The sequence below is a fragment of the Oncorhynchus keta genome, unplaced genomic scaffold (genome assembly GCF_023373465.1).
Source record: "Oncorhynchus keta strain PuntledgeMale-10-30-2019 unplaced genomic scaffold, Oket_V2 Un_contig_17315_pilon_pilon, whole genome shotgun sequence".
In the NCBI taxonomy this organism is placed as follows: domain Eukaryota; kingdom Metazoa; phylum Chordata; class Actinopteri; order Salmoniformes; family Salmonidae; genus Oncorhynchus; species Oncorhynchus keta.
In genome coordinates this window covers 103,570-125,100 of record NW_026280382.1, presented here as the reverse complement: position 1 = coordinate 125,100, position 21,531 = coordinate 103,570, and the positions used below count along the sequence as shown (strand labels likewise).

Below are 21,531 nucleotides of genomic sequence, written 5' to 3'. Positions count from 1 at the left end.
AGGGTTTATAAGGCTGATCAGTCTCTTCCCTCTAGGATGAGCCTCCACAGGGTTTATAAGGCTGATCAGTCTTCCCTCTAGGATGAGCCTCCACAGGGTTTATACGGCTGATCAGTCTCTTCCCTCTAGGATGAGCCTCCACAGGGTTTATAAGGCTGATCAGTCTCTTCCCTCTAGGATGAGCCTCCACAGGGTTTATAAGGCTGATCAGTCTTCCCTCTAGGATGAGCCTCCACAGGGTTTATACGGCTGATCAGTCTCTTCCCTCTAGGATGAGCCTCCACAGGGTTTATAAGGCTGATCAGTCTCTTCCCTCTAGGATGAGCCTCCACAGGGTTTATAAGGCTGATCACTGTCTCTTCCCTCTAGGATGAGCCTCCGCAGGGTTTATAAGGCTGATCACTTGCTTACACTAACACAGAGAGAGGGACAGAAAGAGAGGGGAGAAAAAAAAGGACTGGAAGAGGGGATGCAGCTGGCCGGCAAGTTGTTTAGACGACCAGCCTCTGATGGACAGCCGTCTGTCTGTGTGTGTGTGTTTTAGGACTTAGGCAAATGAACATCATTGCTCTAAATATACAAATAAGTGGTCCACAATGTATCCTGAGAATTAGCTCAGTAGTTTATCAACTGGTCTGTCCGAGCCAGTCTGTCTGAGCGTGTGTTCACACACCCTCTTCCATAGCCTTTAACACTCACTGCCCATCAGCAGGTGTAAATCAAACTTGTGTAAAACCTTTCAAATATAACTTAAGACAATGTTTAGGTACATATATTCAGAATAAATCTATGTGAGACAAAAAAAAGTAAAAAGTTCCAAACAGTAAGACCAGGATCAGGTCAGAAGAGTCTCTATGGGCAGGTTGTGTGTGTGTGTGTGTGTGTGTGTGTGTGTGTGTGTGTGTGTGTGTGTGTGTGTAGCTCTGTTTGATAGGTCATCATCAGACAGTGGTAAAAGGCTTATTTGTGGAATCATTAAGGATTAGTTTTAGTACAGTGTTGTAAAGTCCCCCCACTCTTTAACTTCCCCCTCAGCAACAACAACAAGTAACAAGCTCTCCGCTGCAGTTGGTTCCACATACAGATAGTGACACTGATTGGCTGTCAGAATGGTGTGTGGAGGGGGGGTGATGTCATAATAACGGTGATGTCATAATCAGGCTCTGAGGGAAAAGGAAGTGTAGAATCAAGCCAGTTCAGGGCAGGTGTGAGTGGAGGTGCATAGCGACAGGCTGACGCCAGTAAAACACAGTCATCATCATCATCATCATCATTATTTTGTTCTACAGCGTTTACCATCCCCTCTTCCCTGGTTGCCGTGGGTGACGACCTTTGACTCCTCCCTCCAACACAGAAAGGCCAGTTGTCCCCTCACCCTTGACCGCTAACCTCCAGCAGTGGTCTGGGCTTCTCAGACAGGTTACAATGTGACAGAGTGAGACAGGAGAGTTAAGAGTGAACCAACAGAGTGAATATAGTAATATAGAACAACAGATTTAGGACCAGCTTCCCCTCCCCATATCCTGTCATTAACCATTAGTGGGGGAAATTAAAAAGTGACCCAGGATCAGAGTCTGAGGGCAACTTCATCCTACAGAACACATCAACATATCTACAGACTCTGGAATAGTCCATTACAGAGAGGAGAGGGGTGTGTGAGGGGAGGGATTGGGAGAGCTCATTTACAGTGGTTTAGAAGGGGGGAGGGATAGAACTGCCAGGTACAAGGCCATTAGAAGTGGTAACAGGGTTCAGTGGTCAAGGGTCATAGGTGACAGCCTGCACCAGAGGTGACTGGAGATCAGGGGTCAAGGTGAGGGCTCGCAGGGGTTAAAGGTCAAGGGCCAAAAGGTGACTTAAAAGGCAGTGACACAGTGTAACACAACAACTCTTCTGCTCTCTGTTCATCACCCTGCAATCACAGCAAGTCAGTGGGTCACGGTGAGGAGTCACAGGGGGGTTAAAGGCCAAAAGGTGACTTGAAAAAGGTCATAACCCCCCTGCGATCACTGCAGCATCAGCTGCTTTAGGTTGTCGTGGAGGATGGTGTCCTTGACGTCTCGGAACACCAGGCGAATGTTCTCCGTGTTGATGGCCGTGGTGAAGTGGTGGTACAGGGGCTTCTGCGTCACGTCCCTCCTCTTCCCCCGGAAACAGTCCACTAGGAACCTCTGTACGTCCACCAGGCTGTGTGGCTCCCCGGGGTACTCTGGGAAATAGTCCTTGATGGGGACGGAGCGCACCTTGTCCTCCAGAAGGTCTGTCTTGTTGAGGAACAGGATGATGGAGACGTTGGAGAAAACACGATTGTTGACGATCGTCTCGAAGATGTTGAGGGATTCGCTGAGACGGTTGGTTTGACGGTCCTCCATCAAGACCTGGGGGGGTTAGGAGGTTAGGGGAGTAGGGTGTGTGTGTGTGTGTGAGAAATAGAAAGAGTTTGTGTGTATTTAACATACAAAGACAGGTGTGTGTGTGTGTGTGTGTGTGTGTGTGTGTGTGTGTGTGTGTGTGTGTGTGTGTGTGTGTGTGTGTGTGTGTGTGTGTGTGTGTGTGTGTGTGTGTGTGTGTGTGTGTGAAATAGAAAGAGTTTGTGTGTATTTAACATACAAAGACAGGTGTGTGTGTGACAGTGTGTGTGTGTGTGTATGTGTGTGTGAGAAATAGAAAGAGTGTGTGTATTTAACATCCAAAGACAGGTGTGTGTGTGACAGTGTGTGTGTGTGTGTGTGTGTAGGTGTAGGTGTGTGTGTGTGTGTGTGTGTAGGTGTGTAGGTGTGTGTGTAGACCCACCTGGTCATACTCTGAAGAGGAGACGAGGAAGAGGACAGAAACGTGTGTGTGTGTGTGTGTGTGTGTGTGTGTGTGTGTGTAGGTGTGTGTGGGTGTGTGTGTAGGTGTGTGTAGGTGTGTGTAGGTAGGTGTGTGTAGGTGTGTGTAGGTGTGTGTAGGTGTGTGTGTAGGTGTGTGTAGGTGTGTGTGTAGGTGTGTGTAGGTGTGTGTGTGTGTAGGTGTGTGTGTAGGTGTGTGTGTAGGTGTGTGTGTGTGTAGGTGTGTGTGTAGGTGTGTGTAGGTGTGTGTAGGTGTGTGTGTGTAGGTGTGTGTGTGACCTGATTTAAGAGAGTGTTTGTGCATGCATCCACATTCTTGGGTCGTTTAATTTCATTCACAAGGACAGAAACGTGTGTGTGTGTGTGTGTGAGAAATAGAAAGAGTTTGTGTGTATTTAACATACAAAGACAGGTGTGTGTGTGAGACAGTGTGTGTGTGTGTGTGTGTGTGTGTATATATGTGTGAAATAGAAAGAGTTTGTGTGTATTTAACATACAAAGACAGGTGTGTGTGTGACAGTGTGTGTGTGTGTGTGTGTGTGTGTGTGTGTGTGTGTGTGTGTGTGTGTGTGTGTGTGTGTGTGTGTGTGTGTGTGTGTGTGTGTGTGTGTGTGTGTGAAATAGAAAGAGTTTGTGTGTATTTAACATACAAAGACAGGTGTGTGTGTGACAGTGTGTGTGTGTGTGTGTGTGTGTGTGAGAAATAGAAAGAGTTTGTGTGTATTTAACATCCAAAGACAGGTGTGTGTGTGTGTGGGTGTGTGTGTAGGTGTGTGTGTAGGTGTAGGTGTGTGTGTGTAGGTGTAGGTGTGTGTGTGTGTAGGTGTGTAGGTGTGTGTGTGTGTAGGTGTGTAGGTGTGTAGGTGTGTGGGTGTGTGTGTGTGTAGACCCACCTGGTCATACTCTGAAGAGGAGACGAGGAAGAGGACAGAAACGTGTGTGTGTGTGTGTGTAGGTGTGTGTGTAGGTGTGTGTGTGTGTAGGTGTGTGTGTAGGTGTGTGTGTGTGTGTGTGTGTGTGTGTAGACCCACCTGGTCATACTCTGAAGAGGAGACGAGGAAGAGGATGGAGGTGACAGAGTCAAAACACTCAAACCATCTCCGTCTCTCCGACCTTTGACCCCCAACGTCCACCATCTTAAATGGAACGTTCTTGATCTCAAAGTCGTACTCGTGGATACCTTTAGTGGGCTTACGGGCCAGGAGAATATCCTGCTGAGTCGGTAGGTAGTCCTGGAGGAGAGAACAAGAAAGAGAACGAGTGAATGAGAGAGAGAGAACGAGAGAGAGAACGAGTGAAAGAGAGAAAACGAGAGAGAGAACGAGTGAAAGAGAGAAAACGAGAGAGAGAACGAGAGAGAAAACGAGAGAGAAAACGAGAGAGAAAACGAGAGAAACGAGAGAGAAAACGAGAGAGAACGAGAGAGAAAACGAGAGAGAAAACGAGAGAGAAAACGAGAGAGAAAGAACGAGAGAGAAAGAACGAGAGAGAAAGAACGAGAGAGAAAGAACGAGAGAGAAAGAACGAGAGAGAAACGAGAGAGAGAAGAACGAGAGAGAGAACGAGAGAGAAGAAGAACGAGTGAGAACGAGGGAGAGAACGAGGGAGAAAGAACGAGAGAGAACAAGAGAGAACGAGAGAAAGAGAAAGAAAGAGAGAGAACGAGAGAGAGAAAGAGAGAGAGAGAACGAGAGAGAGAACGAGAGAGAAAAGAACGAGAGAGAACGAGAGAGAGAAGAACGAGAGAGAAAGAAACGAGAGAGAGAACGAGAGAGAAAGAACGAGAGAGAGAACGAGAGAGAAAGAAACGAGAGAGAGAACGAGAGAGAGAGAGAGAGAACGAGTGAAGAGAGAGAGAGAGAACGAGTGAAAGAGAGAGAGAGAGAAAAGAGAGAGAGAGAACGAGTGAAAGAGAGAGAGAGAACGAGTGAAAGAGAGAGAGAGAAAGAGAGAGAGAGAACGAGTGAAAGAGAGAGAGAGAACGAGTGAAAGAGAGAGAGAGAACGAGTGAAAGAGAGAGAGAGAAGAGAGAGAGAGAGAACGAGTGAAAGAGAGAGAGAAACGAGTGAAAGAGAGAGAGAGAACGAGTGAAAGAGAGAGAGAGAACGAGTGAAAGAGAGAGAGAGAACGAGTGAAAGAGAGAGAGAGAACGAGTGAAAGAGAGAGAGAGAACGAGTGAAAGAGAGAGAGAGAACGAGTGAAAGAGAGAGAGAGAACGAGTGAAAGAGAGAGAGAGAACGAGAGAAAGAGAGAGAGAACGAGTGAAAGAGAGAGAGAGAACGAGTGAAAGAGAGAGAGAGAACGAGTGAAAGAGAGAGAGAGAACGAGTGAAAGAGAGAGAGAACGAGTGAAAGAGAGAGAGAGAACGAGTGAAAGAGAGAGAGAGAACGAGTGAAAGAGAGAGAGAGAACGAGTGAAAGAGAGAGAGAAAGAGAGAGAGAGAGAGAGAACGAGTGAAAGAGAGAGAGAGAACGAGAGAAAGAAAGAGAGAACGAGAAAGAGAGAGAGAGAGAGAACGAGTGAAAGAGAGAGAGAGAGAACGAGTGAAAGAGAGAGAGAGAGAGAACGAGTGAAAGAGAGAGAGAGAGAGACGAGTGAAAGAGAGAGAGAGAACGAGTGAAAGAGAGAGAGAGAGAGAGAACGAAAGAGAAAGAGAGAGAGAGAACGAGAAAGAGAGAGAAGAGTGAAAGAGAGAGAGAGAGAGAAAGAGTGAAAGAGAGAGAGAGAGAACGAGTGAAAGAGAGAGAGAGAGAGAGAGAGAGTGAAAGAGAGAGAGAGAGAACGAGTGAAAGAGAGAGAGAGAGAACGAGTGAAAGAGAGAGAGAGAGAACGAGTGAAAGAGAGAGAGAGAGAACGAGTGAAAGAGAGAGAGAGAGAACGAGTGAAAGAGAGAGAGAGAAAGAACGAGTGAAAGAGAGAGAGAGAACGAGTGAAAGAGAGAGAGAGAACGAGTGAAAGAGAGAGAGAGAACGAGTGAAAGAGAGAACGAGTGAAAGAGAGAGTGATGGATGGAGAAGGTTGGTACTAACGGATGCCTTTAGTAGACTTACAAGCAAACAGTATATCCTGCTGAGTCGGAGAGAGCGAGTGAATGAGAGATCTGCTAGCTAACCAGGTAGAACAGATTGTGATGAACACACCCTTCTGTACATCTCCAGCTGTTTGAGCAGCATGTTATCCTGTCCACTTTGTTCAGATGTTGAAATCAAGTGTCCTACCTGATTTATCAGAATGAGAACGAGTTGACAATTCCTTGTATAAACTGTGTTTTATGCTCATTGAACATTTATAAAACACAGACCAGACGGCTAGTATAACAGACCAGACGGCTAGTATAACAGACCAGACGGCTAGTATAACAGACCAGACGGCTAGTATAACAGACCAGACGGCTAGTATAACAGACGGCTAGTATAACAGACGGCTAGTATAACAGACGGCTAGTATAACAGACGGCTAAACAGACGGCTAGTATAACAGACGGCTAGTATAACAGACGAGACGGCTAGTATAACAGACGAGACGGCTAGTATAACAGACGAGACGGCTAGTATAACAGACGAGACGGCTAGTATAACAGACCAGACGGCTAGTATAACAGACCAGACGGCTAGTATAACAGACCAGACGGCTAGTATAACAGACCAGACGGCTAGTATAACAGACCAGACGGCTAGTATAACAGACCAGACGGCTAGTATAACAGACCAGACGGCTAGTATAACAGACCAGACGGCTAGTATAACAGACCAGACGGCTAGTATAACAGACCAGACGGCTAGTATAACAGACCAGACGGCTAGTATAACAGACCAGACGGCTAGTATAACAGACCAGACAGCTAGTATAACAGACTAGACCGCTAGTATAACAGACCAGACAGCTAGTATAACAGACTAGACGGCTAGTATAACAGACTAGACGGCTAGTATAACAGACTAGACGGCTAGTATAACAGACTAGACGGCTAGTATAACAGACTAGACGGCTAGTATAACAGACTAGACGGCTAGTATAACAGACTAGACGGCTAGTATAACAGACAGACAGCTAGTACAACAGACTAGACAGCTAGTATAACAGAGCAGACCGCTAGTATAAGACACTAGACCGCGCTAGTATAACAGACTAGACCGCGCTAGTATAACAGACTAGACCGCGCTAGTATAACAGACTACACCGCGCTAGTATAACAGACTAGACCGCTAGTATAACAGACCAGACAGCTAGTATAACAGACCAGACAGCTAGTATAACAGACCAGACAGCTAGTATAACAGACCAGACAGCTAGTATAACAGACTAGACAGCTAGTATAACAGACTAGACAGCTAGTATAACAGACTAGACAGCTAGTATAACAGACTAGACAGCTAGTATAACAGACTAGACAGCTAGTATAACAGACTAGACAGCTAGTATAACAGACTAGACAGCTAGTATAACAGACTAGACAGCTAGTTTAACAGACTCGACAGCTAGTATAACAGACCAGACAGCTAGTACAACAGACTAGACAGCTAGTTTAACAGACTCGACAGCTCGTATAACAGTCTGGCTAAGATAATGCTAGTAGTACCCGAATGCAGCGCGAGACAAACTGAGAATTAATTTTCCAGAATCCATGCTCATTGATACTCCTGTTGTAGTAGTGTCTGCTCTGCTCTCAATCTGAGGAGTTGAGACATAAACAGGGTTTCGTTAGAAAAGGTTAACTTCTCCTCTATTACAGTATAATAATGTCTCCATGTGTTGTGGTGTCCATATGACCCATTCTGTTGGACCAAACCTCAAATGAAAATAGTGAGGGGAAACCGCTTGTCAGAGAATTGATCTCTCATCTTCGTTGCCGTGAGTGACAGGGGGAGGGGCTTGCTGCACTGAAAGTAAAGGGGCTGAATAATTTTGCACGCCCAATTTTTCAGTTTTTGATTTGTTAAAAAAGTTTGAAATATCCAATAAATGTTGTTCCACTTCATGATTGTGTCCCACTTGTTGTTGATTCTTCACAAACAAATACAGTTTTATATATTTATGTTTGAAGCCTGAAATGTGGCAAAAGGTCGCAAAGTTCAAGGGGACCGAATACTTTCGCAAGGCACTGTATGTGAGGAGATGGATAGAACCACAGAGGGAGGAGAGAGAGAGGGACGGCTTCACTTCTCTTTTCATTCTGACTGTTACTTCATCAGCAGTAGTGTATAGATGCATAAGAGATGGGTGGGACTTACCGGCTGTCCCAGCTTTTCCAGATGATCCAGGAAATACTTCACAGACTCCCCCTGGGAGAGGAGAGGAGAGGAAGAGAGGAAGAGAGGAAGAGAGGAGAGGAAGAGAGGAGAGGAAGAGAGGAGAGGAAGAGAGGAGAGGAAGAGAGGAGAGGAAGAGAGGAGAGGAAGAGGGGAGGAGAGGAAGAGAGGAGAGGAAGAGAGGAGAGGAGAGAGAGGAGAGGAGGAGAGGAAGGAGAGGAGAGGAGAGGAAGAGAGGAGAGGAAGAGAGGAAGAGAGGAAGAGAGGAAGAGAGAAGAAGAGAGGAAGAGAGGAAGAGAGGAAGAGAGGAAGAGAGGAAGAGAGGAAGAGAGGAAGAGAGGAAGAGAGGAAGAGGAAGAGAGGAGAGGAGAGGAAGAGAGGAAGAGAGGAGAGGAGAGGAAGAGAGGAGAGGAGAGGAGAGAGAAGAGAGGAGAGGAAGAGAGGAGAGGAAGAGAGGAGAGGAAGAGAGGAGAGGAAGAGAGGAAGAGAGGAGAGGAGAGGAGAGGAGAGGAGAGGAGAGGAGAGGAGAGAACATGTCAGATTGGTTCAGTTATTCAGAGTTCAAGCACACTTACTACAGAGGTCATGTTATTCATATTAAAAGTGAATCAACAGTACTGTTGTGTGGTTGGATGTGAAAGGCCAAGGACTCCTTTTAAAACAGGAAGACAAGAAAAAGTGTGTTGACCTCTGACTCTCACAGCGCTGCGTGAAAATCAAGGCAATGTGGCGAAACTCTCTTCCTGCGCCCGCCGGGCTGAGCAGGAAATGCAGAGATCTCAGAACAAACACACACTGCATCTATAAATGAAACCCTGAGTAACAAGCTGCTCAGGAAGCAGCAGAGACAGAACAGAACAAACAGAAGGTGTTTGTGTGTCTGTGTGTGTGTGTGTGTACGCAGGAAAGGAGAGCGAGAAAGACCGAAAGAGAAACCGAGCTGTGAGGTAACACTACCACGATGCCATAACCCCCAGGAGGAGGCTCAAAAACAGAGGTACCACTACTAGCACGATGCCATAACCCCCAGGAGGCTGAAACCACAGAGGTACCACTACTAGCATGATGCCATAACCCCCAGGAGGCTGAAACCACAGAGGTACCACTACTAGCACGATGCCTTAACCCCCAGGAGGAGGCTGAAACCACAGAGGTACCACCACTACTAGCACGATGCCTTAACCCCCAGGAGGAGGCTGAAACCACAGAGGTACCACTACCACGATGCCTTAACCCCCAGGAGGAGGCTGAAACCAGAGGTAACACTACCACAATGCCTTAACCCCAAGGAGGCTGAAACCACAGAAGAACCACTACCATGATGCCATAACCCCCAGGAGGCTGAAACCACAGAGGTACCACTACTAGCATGATGCCTTAACCCCCAGGAGGAGGCTGAAACCACATAAGTACCACTACTACCACGATGCCATAACCCCCAGGAGGCTGAAACCACAGAGGTACCACTACTAGCATGATGCCTTAACCCCCAGGAGGCTGAAACCACAGAGGTACCACTACCACGATGCCATAACCCCCAGGAGGAGGCTGAAACCACAGAAGTACCACTACCACGATGCCATAACCCCCAGGAGGAGGCTGAAACCACAGAAGTACCACTACCACGATGCCATAACCCCCAGGAGGAGGCTGAAACCACAGAAGTACCACTACCACGATGCCATAACCCCCAGGAGGAGGCTGAAACCACAGAAGAACCACTAGCACGATGCCATAACCCCCAGGAGGAGGCTGAAACCACATAAGTACCACTACTACCACGATGCCATAACCCCCAGGAGGAGGCTGAAACCACAGAGGCACCACTACTACCACGATGCCATAACCCCCAGGAGGCTGAAACCACAGAGGCACCACTACTAGCATGATGCCATAACCCCCAGGAGGCTGAAACCACAGAGGCACCACTACTAGCATGATGCCGTAACCCCCAGGAGGCTGAAACCAGAGGCAACACTCGCAGCAGGATACAAGGCGAGGGGAGGAGTAGACAGACGACCCCCCCCTAAAGAGCCATAGATCACAACACATTCTATTCTATGGGGAAACCCCCCTCCTCCCACACAACTACACCTGTGGGACTTTCTATTTTGGGCTAACATGGGGGGCATGTGAAGAGCTGTGAAACCAGAGCAGGGGGGCAACTACTACCAGAAGGACTAGGTAGCGTTAGACCGTGGCTTTAGATTAGCATCCAGGGGCAAGTGGGAAACCACATCCAAGTCACACATCACTCAGTTCCAATGTTAATCATCCCACTCGGGGTTCCACTCTGTCACAGGAAACTGTTCAAGTCTCTTGTGTGACTCATACACAACATGGGGGAAAAGACCCCCACCTCCAAAGACTTCTGCTGTGGTTACAACCCCGAGACGTCAGTCATGGAGATGATCTATTGACATACATAGAACGAACACTGATATACAGAAATAGTTTCCAGAATAAGTGACTGATACTTTCTACGGGCTAAAACAGGAGGCGTTTTACAGGCCTATTTCTGCTTCCTAAATGGTAAATAAAGTCATTATTACCGTCAGTTAATTATCAGATGACGACAGTCTTTCTCCTTTCCTGGGAACAACTTAAGTCTTATTTGAATGTAACTGCCATCAACTGTCACGTCGTAGGTTGGTTGACAATCAAATAAAGCTTTGAGAATTTGAATGTGAGACAGACGCTGCACGTCTGTCTTGTGATTATCTACGAACAGCAATAAATTAAGAAAGAGCGAGAGAAAAAGATTGAACGATGGAGAGAGTGAGAGCTTGTGTAAGAATGAGAGAGGGAGAGAGGATAAAAACTCTGTGTTTAAAGCAGTGTAAAACCCATAGACTGTGTTTAAAGCAGTGTAAAACCCATAGACTGTGTTTAAACCCATAGACAGTGTTTAAAGCAGTGTAAAACCCATAGACTGTGTTTAAAGCAGTGTAAAACCCATAGACTGTGTTTAAAGCAGTGTTAAACCCATAGACTGTGTTTAAAGCAGTGTAAAACCCATAGACTGTGTTTAAACCCATAGACAGTGTTTAAAGCAGTGTAAAACCCATAGACTGTGTTTAAAGCAGTGTAAAACCCATAGACTGTGTTTAAAGCAGTGTTAAACCCATAGACTGTGTTTAAAGCAGTGTAAAACCCATAGACTGTGTTTAAAGCAGTGTAAAACCCATAGACTGTGTTTAAAGCAGTGTAAAACCCATAGACTGTTTAAAGCAGTGTAAAACCCATAGACTGTGTTTAAAGCAGTGTAAAACCCATAGACTGTGTTTAAAGCAGTAGACCCATGACTGTTTAAAGCAGTGTAAAACCCATAGACTGTGTTTAAAGCAGTGTTAAACCCATAGACTGTGTTTAAAGCAGTGTTAAACCCATAGACTGTGTTTAAAGCAGTGTAAACCCATAGACTGTGTTTAAAGCAGTGTGTTTAAACCCATAGACTGTGTTTAAAGCAGTGTAAAACCCATAGACTGTGTTTAAAGCAGTGTTAAACCCATAGACTGTGTTTAAACCCATAGACTGTGTTTAAAGCAGTGTAAAACCCATAGACTGTGTTTAAAGCAGTGTAAAACCCATAGACTGTGTTTAAACCCATAGACTGTGTTTAAAGCAGTGTAAAACCCATAGACTGTGTTTAAAGCAGTGTAAAACCCATAGACTGTGTTTAAAGCAGTGTAAAACCCATAGACTGTTTAAAGCAGTGTAAAACCCATAGACAGTGTTTAAAGCAATGTAAAACCCATAGACTGTGTTTAAAGCAGTGTAAAACCCATATACTGTGTTTAAACCCATAGACTGTGTTTAAAGCAGTGTAAAACCCATAGACTGTTTAAAGCAGTGTAAAACCAGTGTAGACAGTCCTAATGGAAGCGTCTCCACAAAATAATTTAAGCGTCCAGTCAGACCACCGCCACTGAGCAGAGCAGACCAGACCACCGCCACTGAGCAGAGCAGACCACCGCCACTGAGCAGAGCAGACCACCGCCACTGAGCAGAGCAGACCACCGCCACTGAGCAGAGCAGACCACCGCCACTGAGCAGAGCAGACCACCGCCACTGAGCAGAGCAGACCACCGCCACTGAGCAGAGCAGACCACCGCCACTGAGCAGAGCAGACCACCGCCACTGAGCAGAGCAGACCACCGCCACTGAGCAGAGCAGACCACCGCCACTGAGCAGAGCAGACCACCGCGGCACCAAAATCACATGGGCCAAATCAATACCAAAGGGGAAGAAAACTGATTAGGTAGAATCCATTGAGAAGTGGTTATTAATTAGAATGGACTAGACCAGCATGACATAACAGAATGTTCTAAGGTGGACTAGACCAGCATGACATAACAGAATGTTCTAGGGTGGACTAGACCAGCATGACGGAACAGAATGTTCTAGGGTGGACTAGACCAGCATGACATAACAGAATGTTCTAGGGTGGACTAGACCAGCATGACGGAACAGAATGTTCTAGGGTGGACTAGACCAGCATGACGGAACAGAATGTTCTAGGGTGGACTAGACCAGCATGACGGAACAGATTGTTCTAGGGTGGACTAGACCAGCATGACGGAACAGAATGTTCTAGTGTGGACTAGACCAGCATGACGGAACAGAATGTTCTAGGGTGGACTAGACCAGCATGACGGAACAGAATGTTCTAGGGTGGACTAGACCAGGATGATATAATGTTCTAGGGTGGACTAGACCAGCATGATATAATGTTCTAGGGTGGACTAGACCAGCATGCTGCAACAGAATGTTCTAGGGTGAACTAGGCCAGGTTTGATAGAATGTTCTAGGGTGGACTAGGCCAGGATTGATAGAATGTTCTAGGGTGGACTATGCCAGGTTTGATAGAATGTTCTAGGGTGGACTAGGCCAGGTTTGATAGAATGTTCTAGGGTGGAATGGACCAGAATGATAGAATAATATACTGTCCTCTTGTCCCAACAACCAGCTGAAGCAACATGACATTCTCTAGTCTATCTAACATAACCCATCTGACCTGGTATACTGCTGACCACATAGACGTGTGTGTGTGTGTGTGAGTTCGTCAGTGCTTTCGCTTCCCCTGCGTTCCCCTACTCAGTAAAGCAACGGTGTGACGCATGCCGAACACAGACACATGCGTAAGGAAACCACATCCCCCCCCAGGCCCCGCCTCCACTCTGCCGTCATGCTGATATCTACTACTAGGCTCTGGTGAGGCAGGTGGGAAGATCAACTGTCACCAACTGTCAAAATATCTCTAGAATGAGGAGGGTCAAAGGACAAGGTAACCACGGTGGGTTACTGTGGTTACGGTCTCCGAGGTGACTGGGACCTGAAGAGAAGCCTGTAGTCAGTGTGTTCTGCTACTAACACAGTACGTGTAGTTAGAGTAGCGTCCATATAGGATTTTGGGTTCGAAACAGATTCCCAATTTTTTTGGTCTGTTGATATACTGTTTAACAGGTGGAAATGAAAAACATGTTTCCACAAAACGTTCTCATAAATTACCATCCAAAAGAGCAATTGTCCAAGAAATGCTTAAAATGTTGATTTTGTACATTGTGACAATAATGACAGAACGACCACAGTGTGCAGATCAGCATGAGACACAGATCAGATTCCCCCCTTTTCCATCCTTATTGAATATCAGGTATATGTGATAATTAACACACATCAACAGGCTGTATTGTAAAAAATAAAACAGTTGAGTTGACTGCTACTACCAAAGGGCTCATATATTCTCAGTAGTGTTGACTGCTACTACCACAGGGCTCATATATTCTCAGTAGAGTTGACTGCTACTACCACAGGGTTAATACATTCTCTGTAGTGTTGACTGCTACCACCACAGGGCTCAATACATTCTCTGTAGAGTTGACTGCTACTACCACAGGGCTCAATACATTCTCTGTAGAGTTGACTGCTACTACCACAGGGCTCAATACATTCTCTGTAGTGTTGACTGCTACTACCACAGGGCTCAATACATTCTCTGTAGAGTTGACTGCTACTACCACAGGGCTCAATACATTCTCTGTAGAGTTGACTGCTACTACCACAGGGCTCAATACATTCTCTGTAGTGTTGACTGCTACTACCACAGGGCTCAATACATTCTCTGTAGAGTTGACTGCTACTACCACAGGGCTCAATACATTCTCTGTAGAGTTGACTGCTACTACCACAGGGCTCAATACATTCTCTGTAGTGTTGACTGCTACTACCACAGGGCTCAATACATTCTCTGTAGAGTTGACTGCTACTACCACAGGGCTCAATACATTCTCTGTAGAGTTGACTGCTACTACCACAGGGCTCATATATTCTCAGTAGAGTTGACTGCTACCACCACAGGGCTCAATACATTCTATGTAGAGTTGACTGCTACTACCACAGGGCTCAATACATTCTCTGTAGAGTTGACTGCTACTACCACAGGGCTCAATACATTCTCTGTAGTGTTGACTGCTACTACCACAGGGCTCAATACATTCTCTGTAGAGTTGACTGCTACTACCACAGGGCTCAATACATTCTCTGTAGAGTTGACTGCTACTACCACAGGGCTCATATATTCTCAGTAGTGTTGACTGCTACTACCACAGGGCTCAATACATTCTCTGTAGAGTTGACTGCTACTACCACAGGGCTCAATACATTCTCTGTAGTGTTGACTGCTACTACCACAGGGCTCAATACATTCTCTGTAGAGTTGACTGCTACTACCACAGGGCTCAATACCTTCTCTGTAGAGTTGACTGCTACTACCACAGGGCCAAATACATTCTCTGTAGAGTTGACTGCTACTACCACAGGGCTCAATACATTCTCTGTAGTGTTGACTGCTCCCACCACAGGGCTCAATACATTCTCTGTAGAGTTGACTGCTACTATCACAGGGTTAATACATTCTCTGTAGTGTTGACTGTTCCCACCACAGGGCTCAATACATTCTCTGTAGAGTTGACTGCTACTACCACAGGGTTAATACATTCTCTGTAGTGTTGACTGCTCCCACCACAGGGCTCAATACATTCTCTGTAGTGTTGACTGCTACTACCACAGTGCTCGGTCCAATCAGATGGGGAGCGTGCTGGCTGTTGGTCCAATCAGATGGGGAGCGTGCTGGCTGTTGGTCCAATCAGATGGGGAACGTGCTGGCTGTTGGTCCAATCAGATGGGGAGCGTGCTGGCTGTTGGTCCAATCAGATGGGGAGCGTGCTGGCTGTTGGTCCAATCAGATGGGGAACGTGCTGGCTCTCTTGTGATGGGCCGGTGTTGCACAGAGACCAAGGTCTAATCACAGCTCAAAATTCCTTTATGGATCATCCCCCCCGTTCCTCTATTCCTTCATCCCCTTTGTACATCTCCACCCCCCCCCCCTCTCTTTTACAGGCCTTACTGGTAGTGTAACTCAGACGAGGGGAAAGGGCCATTTCAGGTCTCAGCTGAAACACTGTAGCGACCGCATCTACTGGCCATTAAACTAGACAGTTCCTCTATTAATGGCTTCTGGGATTGCTGCTGCAACACACACACACACACACACACACACACACACACACACACACACACACACGGAGTATGCTGGTCCCCGGACATGACAGTGAGCAGCAGCCTTCCCAGAGAGATGGGGGCGGGAGAGAGAGATGGGGGTCAAGATGGCATGCTTGAACTCCACTTATCCCTGGTACCACCACCACCACCACCACCACCACCACCACCAGAGAGCAGGAGGGTGAAGGAGAGAAAGAACGAGGGAGAGAGAAACTAAACAAAACCCCTTTGTGTGCTGCAATCCAGGGAGCACGTGTCCCGAGTGCCAAACATGTCAGGCTTCCTGCTTTCACAACCTCTAACAAACACACACACCACACACAAACAAACACACACACACACAAACACGTATTAAGCCTCTCAGACATGCTGTCTGCAGAACAGGACTTGATCTTGATGCTTTAAGTAAACATTCCCCAGCCCTTATTCCCTTTCACCCCTACCCCCCGCCCCCTCTTCCCTATCCCCCGCCCCCTCTTCCCTACCCCCCCCCCCCTCTTCCCTATCCCCCCCGCCCCCTCTTCCCTACCCCCCCGCCCCCTCTTCCCTATCCCCCCCCGCCCCCTCTTCCCTACCCCCCTCTTCCCCCGCCCCCTCTCCCCTATCCCCCTATCCCCCCCGCCAATCTCTTCCCTATCCCCCTACCCCCCCCGCCCCCCTCTCTTCCCTATCCCCACCGCCCCACTCTTCCCCCTGCCCGCCCCGCTCTCCCCCCGCCCCCTCTTCCCTATCCTAGGTGTTGTATAATCCTAATCCACAGCCTCAGACCTGTTCTCCTCTCCACTGAAGGCTTTATAGTGTTCTGTTACAAGCCACGCCCTCATTGACAGGGGATCTGTTGAGGGTCCAATCAACGCAGGGCAACAGAGTTAGAAGCGGAGCGTATAGAATAGATAGGACTATATCGTTGCTGTGAGAATGTATACAACATATGAACATTAAAAGCTTTGGTGTGGTCCCAGATCACTCTCTCTCTCTCTCATCCACCCTCCCTTCCTTTTCTCGAACAGTTGATTCCTTTCCTCTCTGCTCCACTCTACATCGGAGACTAAGGGGAGGGAGGGAGGGCAAGAAAGGGCATTGTTTTCATTTTCTATGCTTGACTTGATTTGTGTGTGAGTTAGCATTTTCTCCACACACAAACACTGATTGTGTGTGTGTGTGTGTGTGTGTGCAGCAAGCTCAGAAGCCATTAGTAGTGGTTTAAGGGCAGTAGATGCAGTCTGTTTTCAAATCAAATTTTAATGCGCAGAATACACCAGATGTGAACTTTACCGTGAAATGCTTTCTTACAAGCAATTTCCCCACCGGTGCAGAGTTTTAAAAAGTAAGACATTTAAAAATGTAAAAGCACCATTGGTCATTAGCCTGTAAAATGTCTGCTGTCCCCTCCAGCGCCATTAAACTCTTTGTTTTAAATAAATGATTCCACTTTAAGATTAAACGACAAAAATAAGGTATAATATTTTATATTACCATACACAATATAAATGTGATGTATTTGTTTGATAAACAGACCACAAACAGCCCTAAGCATCAAACGCAACGTAAATTCGGACTCAACTTTGAGCCTCTCTAAAATGTTAACCCTCCTCTTAATGGTGAACCGAGTGTCCATTCTGTGTCAGCTTTGGGGAAGTGAGAGTGCGTATTAGCAGAACTGGGAGGGAGTATGGCGTGCTGCGGTTCTGTCACACCCCGGTCTCAGATGACAGCTTCCCTGGGATGAGTGAGTTGGCAGAGGACAGCGAAACAGACAGACTAGCAGAAACCCCTTTAGAACCCATGGTAAAAGAAAACCATCACCAGGGAATCAGTTGTGGGTTTAGCAGGAATCAGGAAGTACACCTCACACAACTGGTTTCAATGGCTCAGTTGAATATTAGTAAACAGGTGGTCTTATTTCCTGACTTCTTGGTATAGGTGTTCCTTCATAGGAGATTTGACAGCAGAAAATGTTCCAGAGACAAACAGTGAGTCAGCTGGTTGGACCGTGTTCATTTGTATGCGCCATCAGAATGGTGGGGTGGATTTCTACACTGGCCACTTGTAGCGAATGTATACAGTTGAAGGCGGAAGTTTACATACACCTTAGCCAAATACATTTAAACTCTGTTTTTCCACAATTCCTGACAAAAATTCCCCGTCTTAGGTCAGTTAGGATCACCACTTTATTTTAAGAATGTGAAATGTCAGAATAATAGTAGAGGGGAAGATTTACTTCAGGTTTGATTTATTTTATCACATTCCCAGTGGGTTAGAAGTTCACATACACTCAATTAGTATTTGGTAGCATTGTCTTAACTCGGGTCAAACATTTCGGGTAGCATTCCACAAGTTTCCCACAATAAGTTGGGGGAATTTTGGCCCATTCCTCCTGACAGAGCTGGTGTAACTGAGTCAGGTTTGTAGGCCTCCTTGCTCACACACGTTTTTTCAGTTCTGCCCACAAATGTTCTATTGGATTGAGGTCAGGACTTTGTTGTCCTTAAGCCATGTTTCCACAACTTTGGAATTATGCTTGGGATCATTGTCTATTTGGAAGACACATTTGCGACCAAGCTTTAACTTCCTGACTGATGTCTTGAGATGTTGCTTCAATATATCCACAAAATTTCCCTTCCTCATGATGCCATCTATTTTGTGAAGTGCACCAGTCCCTCCTGCAGCAAAGCATCCCCACAACATGATGCTGCCACCCCCATGCTTCACGGTTGGGATGGTGTTCTTCAGCTTTACAAGCCTCCCCCTTTTTCCTCCAAACATTACGATGGTCATTATGGCCAAACTGTCCTATTTTTGTTTCATCAGACCAGAGGACATTTCTCCAAAAAGTACGATCTTTGTCCCCTTGTGTAGTTGCAAGCCGTAGTCTGGCTTTTTAATGGCGTTTTTGGAGCAGTGGCTTCTTCCTTGCTAAGCGGCCTTTCAGGTTATGTTGATATAGGACAAATTTTATTGTGGACATAGATACTTTGGTACCCGTTACTCCAGCATCTTCACAAGGTCCTTTGCTGTTGTTCTGGGATTGATTTGCACTTTTCGCACCAAAGTACGTTCATCTCTAGGGAGACAGAACGCGTCTCCTTCCTGAGCGATATGGAGGCTGCGTGGTCCCATGGTGTTTATACTTGCGTACTATTGTTTGTACAGATGAACGTGGTACCTTCAGACATTTGGAAATGTTTCCCAAGGATGAACCAGACTTGTGGAGGTCTACAATTTTTTTTCTGGGGTCTTGGCTGATTTCTTTTGATTTTCCCATGATGTCAAGCAAAGAGGCACTGAGTTTGAAGGTAGGCCTTGAAATACATCCACAGGTACACCTCCATTTGACTCAAATTATGTCAATTAGCCCATCAGAAGCTTCAAAAGCCATGACATAAGTTTCTGGAATTTTAAGTTTAATCTGGCCACTAAATTCCATAACAGTGAACAAGGCAGCTGAAATGTCACCATGCATCTAGGAAAGCCACTCCTGATGTAGGACAGACACTGGATGTATTGGGGTGGGGGGGGGACTAGTCCTTTAACGGTGTGTGTGTTGACTCTGTCTGCTCTATGTTTAATCATGATGAGAGAGAGAGGGGGATGAGGGACTGGAGGAGGCTTGGTGACTGTCTGCTCTATGTTTAATCATGATAAGAGAGAGGGGGATGAGGGACTGGAAGAGGCTTGGTGACTGTCTGCTCTATGTTTAATCATGATGAGAGAGAGAGGGATGAGGGACTGGAGCTGGAGGAGGCTTGGTGACTGTCTGCTCTATGTTTAATCATGATGAGAGAGAGGGGGATGAGGGACTGGAGCTGGAGGAGGCTTGGTGACTGTCTGCTCTATGTTTAATCATGATGAGAGAGAGGGGGATGAGGGACTGGAGGGAGGCTTGGTGACTGTCTGCTCTGTTTAATCATGATAAGAGAGAGGGGGATGAGGGACTGGAGCTGGAGGAGGCTTGGTGACTGTCTGCTCTATGTTTAATCATGATGAGAGAGAGGGGGATGAGGGACTGGAGCTGGAGGAGGCTTGGTGACTGTCTGCTCTATGTTTAATCATGATGAGAGAGAGAGGGGGATGAGGGACTGGAGGAGGCTTGGTGACTGTCTGCTCTGTTTAATCATGATAAGAGAGAGGGGGATGAGGGACTGGAGCTGGAGGAGGCTTGGTGACTGTCTGCTCTATGTTTAATCATGATAAGAGAGAGAGGGGGATGAGGGACTGGAGCTGGAGGAGGCTTGGTGACTGTCTGCTCTATGTTTAATCATGATAAGAGAGAGAGAGAGGGGGGTGAGGGACTGGGCATAAACTGAATGAGTAATGGTAGTTTACAGAGTAAAAAGAACATCAGTTCCAGTTTGGAGAATCCCCTGCTCAGTCCTCAGTACAGCTATTGATCATCAACAAGAGACCGACACACTGCTTTTACAATCCAACACCAAGACCACCGAGACGGAGGGGGGAGCAACAGAGAGACAGCGACAGACCGAGTCCAACACTCAATTACTCTGTGCTCATCATTCAGCTGCACGCCCCTTTGTTGGTTGTGTGTGTGTGTGTGTGTGTGTGTGTGCAAGCCCCTTCATGTGTGTGTGTGTGTGTGTGTGTGTTGTGTGTGTGTGTGTGTGTGTGTGTGTGTGTGTGTGTGTGTGTGTGTGTGTGTGTGTGTGTGTGTGTGTGTGTGTGTGTGTGTGTGTGTGTGTGTGTGTGTGTGTGTGTGTGTGTGTGTCTCTCACACACGCCTCTATCCATGTGTGTGTTTCTCTAAAGGTGTGTCCTCACCAGTTGGAACTCCCTGCGTCTGTCGTAGGCGTCCTGGATGCCCGTGTCGGCCCACAGGGCCCGGATGGAGGGCAGGTACTGCAGGAAGACCTTGGTCTCCACCATGCCGTGGGCCATCCTGGCCGACCTCGTGTCAAACGCCATCATGGTCTCTCCGTGCCTCTGGTTGGACGCCTCTCCCCACGGGATGTGGAGCTTTTCTCTGGCATCCACCAACACACGCACCCCTGGGAGGGAGAGAGTTGAGTGACTGTGTTAGCCCGCTGAGCTAATGACTAGGCATGAAGTAGAGTAAGTAGAAGGTCATGCTTCCAACAAACACCCCTGGAGAGAGAGACGGCGGGAGCGAGGTTTACGGTCGCACAAACACACCCGTTTCTTCTGTAGGGCAAGAACACACTCAAATAGTTTTAGGCACAAGCACTCACAGTACATGTTGTACTGTCCTTGTGGGGACACAACAGTCTTTCCTATTCCAACTCCCTAACATGGCCTTTATCCTTGTGGGGACACAACAGTCTTTCCTATTCCAACTCCTAACATGGCCTTTATCCTTGTGGGGACACAACAGTCTTTCCTATTCCAACTCCTAACATGGCCTTTATCCTTGTGGGGACAACAGTATTTCCCATTCCAACCCCTAACATGGCCTTTATCCTTGTGGGGACACAACAGTCTTTCCTATTCCAACTCCTAACCCTAACATGGCCTTTATCCTTGTGGGGACAACAGTATTTCCCATTCCAACCCCTAACATGGCCTTTATCCTTGTGGGGACACAACAGTCTTTCCTATTCCAACTCCTAACCCTAACATGGCCTTTATCCTTGTGGGGACAACAGTATTTCCCATTCCAACCCCTAACATGGCCTTTATCCTTGTGGGGACACAACAGTCTTTCCTATTCCAACTCCTAACATGGCCTTTATCCTTGTGGGGACAACAGTCTTTCCTATTCCAACCCCTAACATGGCCTTTATCCTTGTGGGGACACAACAGTCTTTCCTATTCCAACCCCTAACATGGCCTTTATCCTTGTGGGGACACAACAGTCTTTCCTATTCCAACTCCTAACATGGCCTTTATCCTTGTGGGGACACAACAGTCTTTCCTAT

General features: G+C 46.9%; 1 protein-coding gene across 1 annotated transcript in view; it reads right to left on the bottom strand.

Annotated features, from left to right (window-relative positions):
- Positions 1–230: 230 nt before the first annotated feature.
- The window catches only part of LOC118382664 (guanine nucleotide-binding protein subunit alpha-13), a 40,412-nt gene continuing 19,111 nt past the window's right edge, over positions 231–21,531 (bottom strand). The window contains exons 2-5 of the mRNA XM_052503395.1: positions 20,417–20,643; positions 8,063–8,113; positions 3,863–4,063; positions 231–2,378 (exon numbers count right to left, since the gene is read on the bottom strand). Of these exons, the coding sequence (XP_052359355.1) occupies positions 2,007–2,378; positions 3,863–4,063; positions 8,063–8,113; positions 20,417–20,643 (851 nt within the window). The 3' untranslated portion in view covers positions 231–2,006. The remainder of the gene's footprint in view (positions 2,379–3,862; positions 4,064–8,062; positions 8,114–20,416; positions 20,644–21,531) is intronic.